The sequence below is a fragment of the Euleptes europaea genome, chromosome 12, assembly GCF_029931775.1.
Source record: "Euleptes europaea isolate rEulEur1 chromosome 12, rEulEur1.hap1, whole genome shotgun sequence".
In the NCBI taxonomy this organism is placed as follows: Eukaryota; Metazoa; Chordata; class Lepidosauria; order Squamata; family Sphaerodactylidae; genus Euleptes; species Euleptes europaea.
The window spans coordinates 12,804,246-12,817,258 of record NC_079323.1 but is presented as its reverse complement, the minus strand read 5'-3'; the positions used below and the strand labels follow the sequence as shown (position 1 = coordinate 12,817,258).

General features: G+C 43.6%; 1 protein-coding gene across 1 annotated transcript in view; it reads left to right on the top strand.

The window, feature by feature from the left end:
* The window catches only part of MRE11 (MRE11 homolog, double strand break repair nuclease), a 33,115-nt gene that overhangs the window by 4,142 nt on the left and 15,960 nt on the right, over positions 1-13,013 (top strand). Inside the window, exons 5-12 of the mRNA XM_056858573.1 lie at positions 1,589-1,730; positions 3,108-3,222; positions 4,754-4,939; positions 6,060-6,231; positions 8,843-8,923; positions 9,637-9,763; positions 11,730-11,830; positions 12,719-12,892. Coding sequence (XP_056714551.1) covers positions 1,589-1,730; positions 3,108-3,222; positions 4,754-4,939; positions 6,060-6,231; positions 8,843-8,923; positions 9,637-9,763; positions 11,730-11,830; positions 12,719-12,892 — 1,098 coding nt within the window. The remainder of the gene's footprint in view (positions 1-1,588; positions 1,731-3,107; positions 3,223-4,753; positions 4,940-6,059; positions 6,232-8,842; positions 8,924-9,636; positions 9,764-11,729; positions 11,831-12,718; positions 12,893-13,013) is intronic.

Here is a 13,013-nt window from a genome sequence, read left to right as displayed (position 1 = left end):
GCGTGTGCGGTATTTGATTATGTTGAGGAGGGACTGTGGCTCAGTGGTAGAGCATCTGCTCGACGTGCAGAAGATCCCGAGTTAAATCCCTGACATCTCTAGTTAAAAAGATCGGGTTGTAGGTGATGCGAAAAACCTCTGGCCAAGACCCTAGAGAACCGCTGCCAGTCTGTGTACATGATACTGACTTTAATGGACCATTGGTTTGATTCAGTATAAGGCTGCTTCATATACTCATGGTATTCAAATAAATTTCAAAGTGGTACTTCAGGCGAACTAATAAGAATGATTAATGATTAGATATGCTGATCTTCAGAAGGGTGCAGAAGTCAGAATCCAGCAAACATTTTACCTTAATGATATTAGGCAAAAGTTTGGCACATTGATTCCTAGACAAAGCATAATCTCAATTCATCTGTAGGAACTTTATAGGTGTCAGTTGGCCGTTAAGCAGCTAAACGACTTCTTACCCTTTCAAAGCAAAGATGTATGAATCAATAAATATTAGAAACTGTTACTTGAACGCTTCATAATGTGGACTAGCTACATGCAGAATTTTAAATATTTTATGATATTCTTCACACAACGCCCAGTTAAATTGTTAAATTTAACGCATAGTTAAATTCTTCACACAACACATAGTTAAATTGTGGAACTCCCTGCCCCAGGGTGTGGTGATGGCTGCCAAATTGGAAGGCTTTAGGAGGGGAGTGGTCGTGTCCATGGAGGAGGGGGGTATTCATGGCTACTAGTTAAAATGGATACTAGTCATGATGCATACGTGTTCTCTCCATGACCAGAGGAGCATGCCAAATATATTAGGTGCTTTGGAACACAGGCAGGATGGTGCTGCTGCAGTCGTCTTGTTTGTGGGCTTCCTAGAGGCACCTGGTTGGCCACTGTATGAACTGACTGCTGGACTTGATGGGCCTTTGTCTGATCCAGCAGGGCTTTTCTTATGTTCTTATTAGACACACGCTCATTATGTAAGGCATTTAAAATGCATTTGATATTGTGGCTCTAATACAATTCTTTCATTAGTGCAATCAGAGGATAGGGTCAAATGTATTTTCGTAATGGTTTAAAGATGTAAACAGCTTTTCAGTGCCATCCTATGCAGAGTTACTCCACTGATTTCAATTGGCTTTGTCTGGCTGAACTCTACCTAAGATTGCACTGGAAAACTGTTCACATATTCAGACCATTAAGAACAACATTATGTCCTAACCTCTGATTGCACTAATAAAGCAACTGTATTACAGAACCACTAAAAATGCATTTTAAATATTTTATGTGAAGATGCTGGTGTAACTATGTATCATTATGTTTAGCTCGGATTCTCTAGGCTACAAAGTCTATTAGCCCATATATATTTTTTATTAGCCTGGATACTCCTGTGTATCCTTGTTAATTGTTTGTGAAAAATAAAGAATCTGTCACTTTACAAACACTTCATTGGCTGGTCACCTGCTGGCAATATCTGCTCACTACAGATGATCAGGATAAGTGGCCATTTATAAGCCAGGTTCAGCCAACTTGGAAAAGCGGAGACCGTAATTTCTTATGTCTGTAATGCTTTTTCTTACAGGCAGATGCGCTTTGTGCTTTGGACATTTTAAGTTGCGCAGGTCTTCTGAATCACTTTGGACGATCGCCATCTGTAGAGAAGATAGATATCAGTCCTGTTTTGCTTCAGAAAGGCAATTCAAAAATTGCTCTCTATGGTCTAGGTAAGCTGCCATTACACTGACTCAGAGTATTGGTCCATCTAACTAAATGACATTTATTCCAGGGGTCTTCAACCTTGTTGACAGTCTGAGTACTTCTGGAATTTTGAGGGTAGTGGGGCACCCCCACTGGTTGCCTGCCTGGCGGGGGAAGTGGGGAGGTGAATCACAAAATGTTTGGACGTGTTCTGCAAGATGTTGGGAAGTTCCAGGTGTTGTCCTGTGATGGAAGCAGCTGCTTCTGAATAGGCACTCCCTGCAGTTTGAAGGTCAGTGCCTCACGGGCGCTTCTAAAGCGCCTCCCGCCTTGTGCTGAAGAGGGAGAGGAAAGCTGGGATCGGCTGTTCACTTTGGGAAGTTATGCTGTTTCCTTCCCGTTTTCCCCAGGAGAGGGGTTTGCTTTCTGTGCCGCCACACAGAGAGGTCTGAGCCTATGGCTGAGGGTACGTGGCTTTCACACACCTGCTCTGGATGAGCTCTCTGCTTTGATAATCAGTCAGTTGGTAGGGAGCAACCCAAAGCTCCCTGATTATTTCTGTGGATCCAGTTCTTAGAATAATAGAATCATAGAGTTGGGAGGGACCACCAGGGTCATCTAGTCCAGCCCCCTGCACAATGCAGGAAATTCCAAACTACCTTCCCCCACACACACCCAGTGACCCCTACTCCTTGCCCAGAAGATGGCCAAGATACCCTCCCTCTCATGATCTGCCTAAGGTCATAGAATCAGCATTGCTGACAGATGGCCATCTAGCCTCTGCTTCAAAACCTCCAGGGAAGGAGAGTTTACCACCTCTCAAGGAAGCCTGTTCCACTGAGGAACCACTCTAACAGTTAGAAAGTTCTTCCTAATGTTTAGATGGAAACTCTTTTGATTTAATTTCAACCTGTTGGTTTTAATCCGACCTTCTCAGGCAACAGAAAACAACTTGGCACCCTCCTCTATATGACAGCCCTTCAAGTACTTTTGAAGATGGTTATCGTATCACCTCTTGGTCTTCTCCTCTGCAGGCTAAACATACCCAGCTCCTTCAAACTTTCCTCATAGGACATATCTTGGTCTCAGAGGAGCTATGCTAAGGGAGAAACACAGATCTCTGGATATTTCGACCACAATTTAAAAAAAAAATTGGGTAGGAAAGTATTTGCAGAAACTCCCTTGCCATGAGAAAATGAGCAGATGCACAGATCAGGCTGAATTTTATAAGGTGGCTCTTAGTGCCGCCCTGTGGCATTAGCAGTGCTCCAGCGAGTTGGAGGAGGTTTGCTATCCATCAGCTCTCCTGGGGGCCTCTGTCACTTCCTGGCAGTCTGCAGTGTTTACCATGATCGAACCCTAAAATCTCATTACCTGTAATTTGTAAATTGTGTCTGTTCCAGGATCCATTCCAGATGAGAGGTTGTACCGAATGTTTGTGAATAAACAAGTCACCATGCTGAGGCCAAAGGAAGATGAGGACAGTTGGTTTAATCTGTTTGTAATTCATCAGAACAGGTACTGCTGTTGCGTGGCACACCAGGGGACCTGCACACTTATCATCCTCCCTTTTCTTGCTAATGTAAAATGCATCATAGTGCCTATGGAGAGAAGAACAGTGAGATGGGGTTGAATGGTCTGAATACAAAATAGTTTTGGAAGAACATAACCTTGGACAATGTTTTTACCTTTGAATATGGAACTTTAAAATCATCTCTGTGCCTTTGAAAGGCTTGCATGTCTGATGGGCCTTTTAATTTGTTTTTTTATTTATGCTTTGAACAGCAGAAAACTGCTTTTCCGCATTTCTCAGCTTCAGAAATGGTTTGCTGTGTGGCATTTGAACAGCAGAGACCCAAATCGATGAACATACAAAGTTAGCTGCACTGATACTTCGGAATATCAGTTATCTCCTAAGGATACACCTTTTCTCTGACCTGCAATTCGTAAAGGAGGATGGGGCAATTTTTTTTTTTTTTTTTTTTTTTTTTTTTGCATCGCTCCAGTCGCTTTCCAAAACTACAGCACTGAAACCACAGGCTGTTGTCGGCTTGACGGTTAAGTGTGTTTGGTGATAGAGGCAGTGCTACATCCTTAATTCAAAAACATCACCTCTGCCAAGTCACTGAGAACAGAATTGACCGCAAAAACGCAGCCATAAATCTAATTGTTAGTACCTGTATGTGCTTTGCTTTCCTCTTCCCTTTCCATTCTCCCTTTCCTTTTGTTTTGTGCATATTACTTTCCTTTCCTTTCCTTCTTTGCTCCTATGACCCATAGGTCCTGAGCAGTTGTGCATATTAAATTTTGAAATTCAAAATAATGCCTAAAAAGTGCACGTTACATTTTAGACGTTATTTTGAATTGCAAACCACTTTGAATGCACTGGCAGAATTTTTTTTTTTTTTTGGCCATCAAGTCACAGCAGACTTACAGTGACCCCATAGGGTTTTTCAAGGAAAAAGACGTGCAGAGATGGTTCGCCATTACCTGCCTCTGTGTAGCAACCCTGGACTTCCTTGGTGGTCTCCCATCCAAGTACTAACCAGGGCTGATGCTGCTTAGCTTCTGAGATCTGATGTGATCAGACTAGCCTGGAATATCCAGGTCGAAGTTGGCAGAATAATGGTATTTAAGTATTTTGCATAAGTAACAAGAAGGACGTCCCTATGCGGCTGCACTTGTTTTTCTGCTGTCTTGGGTGGTAAGCTTTTGGGACATTGATGGTAGGGTCGCTATGAGTCAGAAGCAACTTGACGGCACTTAACACACAAACAAGCTTTTGGTATGGAAACCCGATGGGTTGGGTTCTGTTACTGGTGGTGCTTTTGTCTTGGGTCACGTGAAGGCCCTTTGGGCTGGAGGAAAGCACCACTGCTGATGGAATGGATCTGTGGGTTCCAGCCCAACGTTTTGTTTTGCCTTTCATTGATTTCTGGAAACGATGCATACAGAAGTACCACGTCGATGTCAGCTACAGTATCTTGTGTTAATTTCACTGTACATGTACACTTTTGCAACTGTTCTTTGTTCCTTTTCTTTGGATCAGGAGTAAACATGGTGCCACAAATTATATCCCTGAGCAGTTTTTAGATGATTTTATTGACCTTGTAATCTGGGGTCACGAGCACGAATGTAAAATATCGCCAACTCGGAACGAGCAGCAGCTTTTCTACGTTTCCCAGCCAGGAAGTTCAGTGGTCACATCTCTGTCGCCAGGAGAAGCTGTGAAAAAGTATGTTCTTGGCCATCATTGGCATATTATTTTATATACGCGTATGCGCGGACTGAATATGACTAGAGGGACGGGGTTGTTTCTTGCTTGCACTCTTCCACTGATTTCATAAAGGGAAGTTAAGGCTAAGCTTTTAAGGAGGATCTAGTAATTGGGGAAGAAGCATCTCTTCTTCGATGGAACCCTCTCCCTTGCCTTTAGCTCATCACCTGCACCAGGATCTGAGAACTGGCTTGGCTTCAGAAGGGCTAATTGGGACTTTAGCACTGTGACAGATGGCAATGCCCGTTGTCCCGATGCCAGGGATTTAACCTGGGACCTTCTGCATGCAAAGCAGATGCTCTGCCTCTGAGCCATGGCCCCTCTGTTCCCAGAGCTCCTGCCCAGCAGCTCTGGGGAAGGGTGTACAGGTGGTTCACAGTAGCAGCACTCCTGGTAGCAGCCTTCCTAGCCACATGCACCACCCAGTGTTGTGGATAGAAGGGGATGAAAGCCGTGCATACGGCTGTGATTGCAGGTGATGGGAGGGCACACTGGCAGAGTTACAGATGGTCATCAGAGCTGGGGAGAATGTTGGAATTGGAGCCTGCGTGTGATGGCAGAGTGGTTGTGGCAAGGCAGAAGAGTAGAAATAAATTTCTGCAGGTCAAGAGGGTTTGCATCTGTGGAGCACAACTTCCTTGCCTCCTTCCACCTATTGCAGCCAAAAATGCTACTCTTGGGGATGGAGGACCCCCAGCACCAGTGCGGGGGGTGTCAGTTGTCAGTCATGGGGGGGAGGGGTAAACAGTAAAAATGCCCCCCCCCCCCCGCCATCCATGAGATTTTTAGGCAGGATCCAAGCCTGTAGAAGGGTGAAGTTCAGAGCAAGAGGACGGGATTCCTGCATCCTTCCTTCATTGCCTATGTATTTGTTTAAGGGCCAGATGCGTACTTGTCCTTCGAAATGTCAGTTCCTCCATAGGCCTTGATCTTACTGTCCACGTGTTAAAGCTCAAAGCATATGGGCTTCTGTTCTGATGCCTGCTCTGTCAGCACAGCGGTGGCCAAGGTTACGACTGCCATTCTTTTTTACCATATTCCACGTTGAATGTGCATCTGCTCTGCTCATTTGTTCCAGGCACATTGGCTTGCTGCTTGTCAAAGGCAAGAAGATGAACCTGCAGAAGATCCCTCTCCAGACGGTGCGGCCTTTCTACATAGATGATGTTGTCCTAGCTGACCATCCAGACATCTTCAACCCCGACAATCCTAAAGTGACACAAGCCATACAAGCTTTCTGCATGGAGAAGGTACCTTTCCCCCCTTGTAACATGGTTGGTGTTGCAGTGTATGGGAGGGTGGTGGGTTTTTGTGATTGCAAGATGAAAGGCAGTAAAGATTATTATTTAGTCTCATTTTCTCCATAGCACAGGATTTAGGAATTCTCAGTCTGCAACAGAATATCTGAGCGGAGTGCGATGGAGAGCAAAAGCTCAAATCATCTTTGCCCGTCTGCTTGCAGAGATCATGTCTGTTGGAATTGGAACTGGTATCTGAGATCTTCATAGAATCATAGAGTTGGAAAGGGACCAGCAGGGTCACCTAGTCCAACCCTCTGTACGATGCAAGAAATTCACAATTGCCTTCCCCCCCCACACCCCCAGTGACCCCTACTCCATGCCCAGAAGATGGCCAAGGTGCCCTCCCTCTCATGATCTGCCTAAGGTCATAGAATCAGCATTGCTGACAGATGGCCATCTAGCCTCTGCTAAAAACCTCCAGGGAAGGAGAGTCCACCACCTCACGAGGAAGCCTGTTCCACTGAGGAACAGCTGTAACTGTTTGGTGCTAACAGTGCAATCTTATGCAGAGTTACTCCCATCTACACCCATTGAAATGGATGGGCTTAGACAGGAGTAACTCTCCTTAGGATTGCACAGTAGGTGTCTGAGCCCCGATGTACATCACATCATTAGCACCCTATGAAAAAACACTTAACTATCGTCATGCCAGAGGCCTCCCTGCATCCTGCTGCAGCATTTCTCCCTCTTTGGATGTGACTTGGCGGCAGCTTAGGAAGGTGAGGTTGAGCCTGCTGCCGATTCTTGGTGGACATGGTGATTCAGCACGTTTGGGGAATGAATAAGGGACTTCATGTAGTTTCCCCCCAGCTGTTGTGCCACATCTTTCAGCACAAAACTAGAATCCATCATGACTTGGTTACAAATAGGACAAATTTCTAATAGTGCCCAGTAGAACTAACCGAGCCCTTTGAACTGGTCAAGGAAGTTAGACAAGGTTGCCTCCTTGCTCCTCTCTTGTGTAACCTATACCTGAATGATATGGCAACCAATTTCTCTGAGTTTTGCCACCCCCCAAAGCTTGCAAGTCATCCCACCCCGATTCTACTCTATGCTGACAATGCAGTTCTCCTGTCCCGCACAAGAATTGGTTTGAAAAGATCTTTGCAAACTTTTTCTGAGTACTGCTCTAGGGAAGGTCTTAAAATAAACCATTATAAATCTAAGATTATGATCTTCACTAAGAGGAGAAAATTGCCTCTTTTTCGCTGGGTATTAGATGGCTTTGAGGTTGACCAAGTCAAGGAGTTTGTTTACCTTGGCATTCTTTTTCCCCGTAACCTAAATTGGAATGCCCATCAAAAAGCAGTGTCCAACAAAATTAAACCTGGGGTTGGTGCTATTGTCAATTTTTTTCACACCAAAGGTGGCAAATATATTCCAGGGGCTATTCAGGTTTTTAACCTGAAAATTACCCCAATTATCCTCTTTGGTGTTGCCATCTGGATTACAGTCATCAATGATCTATAGATCGTCCACTGCTTCAGTTCTTACGAAAACTTCTAAATGCCCCTCGATGTGTTGCTGGCGTTACTCTTCGTTCCGAGTTTGGCCAAATGTCACTTGAAGCTAGGGCGTGGTTGGCCGCCTTTAAACTACACCTTAAACTGTGCTTTAGCACTGAGGGGTTCCTAGCTTCTCTGAAGGATGACCCTTTTAAATCCTCATGGCAAAAAATCTTAGATGAGAAACTGGCGTTGTTGGGCTTCTCGCAGGATATGTTATCAGATCTTGGGAAAACTGAAGCTTTTGCCAAAATTAAAAAGTGCATTAAAGAGCTCGATTATAACAGCACTACTTTTCGTGCTCGTCGTGTCTGTTCATCCCAGTTCTTCGGAATACCCCCTCCATGTGGTCTGCCTGCCTATACATATTATCTAACAACTCCTCGTCTCTGTAGAGCTTTTTGCTTGGCTAGATTGAATGCTAACCCTTCTATGGTAATGCAGGGCAGACTTCTGAATATACCATACTCTGACAGGATCTGCCCTTGCTCTTCTGGCTCTATTGACTCATTAGCCCATGCCCTTTTGGAATGCCGCTTTTACGAGGATCTTCGATCGCACTATATTTCCCCCCTTTTAATATACAAATCCAATGCCTCTGTGACTGAGATAATGCCTTTTTTACTAAGTGATAGGGACCCCAAGGCTACATTGTCAGTGGCAAGATTTGTTTCAGTCCTTATACCCCTCCAACACTAGATATATGCTGCTCAAGATCAATTGATCAAGGAGCTTCTAAGGGATAAAAGGAAGGAAGGAATAGTGCCCAGTGTTTTTTTGCAGCAGTGAAGCCTTTTAGTATAATTGGAAATCATTGGCAGGTCTTTCAAACTGTGTTACTGATCAGTACTTTGTGCCAAAAGGGAACCATTTGGTTGAAATGCTTTTAAATGGTATGTTTTTTCTGTTTTTATAAAAATAATGTTAAATATTCTTCACAGTAAGCAAAAACATTTAAGCAAAAATAATGTTAAATATTCTTCACAATAAGCAAGAACTTTTAAGCAGGATAGCAGTTTTTTGCATCTTAACTTTCTTTCCTTTTATGGGTAAAGGTAGAAACTATGCTGGACAATGCAGAAAGAGCACGTCTTGGAAATCCCCAGCAGCCAGAAAAGCCTCTTATAAGATTACGGGTAAGTTAGGGCTGTTTACCATTTAAAAACGTATCCCGAATATATTATTTCAGCAAAATCTAGGGTGCTGTTTCTGCAAAATCTAGTTGGAATGGCACTAAATGAACTTCTTGTCAATATATGCCTTGACTTGGGGTATATATGCCTTGGGGAGGGGCTGTGGCTCAGAGGTAGAGCATCTGCTTGGCATGCAGAAGGCCCCAGGTTCAATCCCCAGCATCTCCAGTTAAAGGGACTAGGCATGTAGGTGATGTGAAAGACCCCTGCCTGAGACCCTGGAGAGCCGCTACTGGTCTGAGTAGATCATACTGACTTTGATGGACCAAGGGTCTGGTTCAGTATAAGGCAGCTTCATGTGTTCATGCGACTTGAAGACATGGGATCGTTGGGACTGATAAATTAAAGGGCTGCTTGACTTTTGAGAAGGAAAGAATGTCCATGGTCATCAGAGGTGAGACAGGTTCCTCTGGTGTCATAGAGATGCGTCTGATACTAAGATAAATGATTAGAAATAGATTGTTGTATTAAGATATTTTTAACTTGCTTTTTCCCCAAAAACGGGATCCAGAGTGGTGATCAGCGGACCTTTTATATGTTGTCCTGTGATAAACTCAAGGCTGCCAAATGCGATAAGCTAAATGGCTGGCTTTTGTATTGTACATGAGAGGTGCTGATTCCTACGCCTCAAATTTTGATGTCGTTTTCCTTTGAAGGTGGATTACAGTGGAGGCTTCGAACCATTCAGTGTCGTCCGTTTCAGCCAGAAATACATGGATAGGATAGCTAATCCAAAAGATGTCATACATTTTTTCAGACATCGGGAGCAAAAAGAGAAAAATGGTAAAAAAAGAAAAGAAATTCCTTTAAAATGTGCAGAAAAGTTTGCGTATCTCTAGGTCCTTTGTTGTTGTTTTTAAGAATTAAATATATTAATTGCATGTGTGTGTTAAGTTCGGTCAGGTCACTTCAGATTCATGGTGACCCTATGAATTAATGACCTCAGCTGTTGCAAAATGAGGGCCGTGGCTTCTTTGACTGACTCAGTCTATCTCATGTTGGGTCTTCCTCTTTTCCTGCTGCCTTCAACTTTTCCTAGCATTATCGCCTTTCCCAGTACTTCAGTATGTAGACAATGTCCTTTGGAGCACTGCATGTGCTCGTCTTTAGTCCTTGCCTCTCTGGAGACCCAGGCAGAGCCATTGAGATTACTCCCTTAAGTCCTTTTGTCTTTTAAGCTGCATAAGAATTGCTGCGCATGAGGGCACCATTATTGGGCCGTGAGTGAATGGGCCTGAAGAGGGGGAAACAGGAGAAGTGAAGCAAAATGACTGTTGTGCTATTAATTTGCACTTTTCTGAAGAATCTTGGAATGCCATTAGGAGTCGATTTTGTAAGCTGTACATCTAATGTAGTAATTTATTCCAGTCAGTGAAATGGATTTGCAGCAGACGCGTGCTTGTGGTGGCAAGTCAGTAGGGAACACTGTGTACTACGCTGTGTACCATTTGCAAAGTTTCCCTTTGAGGTGCACACTTGTTCTCTAACCGTCCCCACAGAAACCATGCATGTTCTGTAGAGCTAAATACAAGAAGAAAAAAGAGGGGAATGAAACCCAACCTAGAAAACAGAAGCTGGGCACCCAAGGCTGGGTGGGATAAATAAAATATATAGATAATGAAACTATAATTTATTTAAAGCGCTATGTCAAGATAAAAATTATTTTAAAAACGTTAAAACAGCACAGTGGCATTTCCTAAGGCTGATATCCATAGCCACATGCCAGATGCGTTTCGGCCTGGTTGGCTTTCCTCAGTGGTCAATTGAAACCCATGTAACACATACACACATTTACAGATATATATATACATATTCAGGCCCTGACCTGGATGGCCCAGGCTAGCCTGATCTCGTCAGATCTCAGAAGCTAAGCAGGGTCAGCCCTGGTTAGTATTTGGATAAGAGACCACCAAGGAATACCAGGGTTGCTGTGCAGAGGAAGGCAGTGGCAAACCACCTCTGTTAGTCTCTTGCCATGAAAACCCAAAAAAGGGGTCGGCATAAGTCGGCTGCGACTTGACAGCACTTTACACACACACGCACGCACACACACACAACACTATATATCAGACCAGGCAATCTTATTATTGTCTCAATCTTGTTATACTGGGCTGTATAACCAGGTTGATAATTGCACACATTTTACATGGGAGACATACACAGCCCAGTATAACAACTTGAGACAATCTTACCAGATGTTTGTATAATTGGTAATATATTATACATGCCTGGTCTGATATGTATTGTCTGTATATATATTTATATCTGTATATATCTGTAAATGTGTGTATGTGTTACATGGGTTTCAATTGACCACTGAGGAAGGCGAAATAGGCCGAAACGTGTCTGGCATGTGGTTATAGATATCAACCTTGGGAAATGCCATTGTGCTGTTTTAACGTTTTGTAAATAATTTTTATCTTGACATAACACTTTAAATAAATTACATTTTCATTATCTACATATTTTATTTATCCCACCCAGCCTTCGGTACTGAGCTAAATACAAGGCCAGAGAAAATGCACTTGCCAGAGGTGGGTGAGAATGTTTGCACATTAGGAAATATACATATTTTAAGATAGATGAAATTATCACGTGTTTCCTGCAGGTTCTCCCCACACACATTTTTTGAATTATTTTACCTGGCAGGTGCAAGTTATCATTTTGTCAGTTGGGATGGTGCCGCTTTTAAAAGTAACGAACATTTTCTTAAAATGGGCACAACTTTTCCCCTTCTGTTCTTTAGCAGAGGAGATTAACTTTGGAAAGTTTGTTCACAAGCCGGCCTCAGAAGGAGCAACTTTGAGGGTGGAGGATCTTGTGAAGCAGTACTTCCAGACAGCAGAGAAGGTAATCCTATTTTTCTGGATTTCGGGCCCATCTTAAATTGTGCTGCTGGTGGTAGCGCTTGAAGGTCAGCGCTACCTCCCCTGGAATTTAATTCTGTTCCTCAAAGTCTTCTACTCCTTGGTTCTTTATTGTTGAAGTTTTAAATTTGAGCTGAGAGAAGGTCCGTCCAGAAGATGTGGCTGCAAGGAGAAGTCACATGATCGAGCTGCAATTAAACTGCGGTTGGGCACGAACGCAGCCTTGCTGCAGTGCTTTTTGGGCTTTTCTCCTTCCTCCCTCCTCCTCTTGTATGGAGCGTGACTGAAAGCTTCCTGATTTGGTCAAGCTCCAGTTTGACAGGGTGTACAAATGCGCGCACCTTGGGCAGATCGGAATTTTTCTCCGCAGCCCACCCCCCAGCTGGGATTCTGCAAACCTAAGCAGAGTGGCACCTTTCTGGGTTCATATAAAACACTGTGAGGGTGGGAAGAGCCAAGTCTAATTTGCTAATGCGCCTGCATTTTTGGACCTGATGGCAAATTGGCACTGTATGAAAGCAGGGAGTTTGTTTTCGATCAAGCTTCACTCACAAGAGGAAGGGAGGTGAGGGGAGCATATAGCATGTTGGCAAGCTGTGTTTGTGCCGATTGCTGTGTAAATTCTGTTTATTGTGATGTCTCAATGCACGCATCATTTGCTTGCTGGCTGAGAAAGAACAGAGACCTTACAGCACCTAAGGCAGGCTCATTTACTGTGGAAAAAGACAACCATGGGAGAATCAAAACTGTTAGCAAAAAAGAAATGTTTGTGCTCATCAGAAGATAATGGGAATGTTAGGTAACCGGAATAAATCAAATGGTTTTTAAATAAGTATGAGTGTACAAAATCCTTTGTTTGTGCATCTTCCAGAAAATGCAGCTGTCTCTCCTGACTGAAAGGGGCATGGGAGAAGCCGTGCAAGAGTTTGTGGACAAGGAGGAAAAAGATGCGATAGAAGAGCTAGTGAAATTCCAGCTAGAAAAGACCCAGCGATTTCTGAAGGAACGACATATAGATGCAGAAGAAGCAAACATTGATGAAGAGGTTTGTATGGCTGACCATTGCAGTGGATACAATCATCGAGGGACAGGGTGGGACTGGAGATCATTACTGTCCACTTGACCTTACAGAAAACTTTAAAAAAACCTTATTAAATATGTATCCA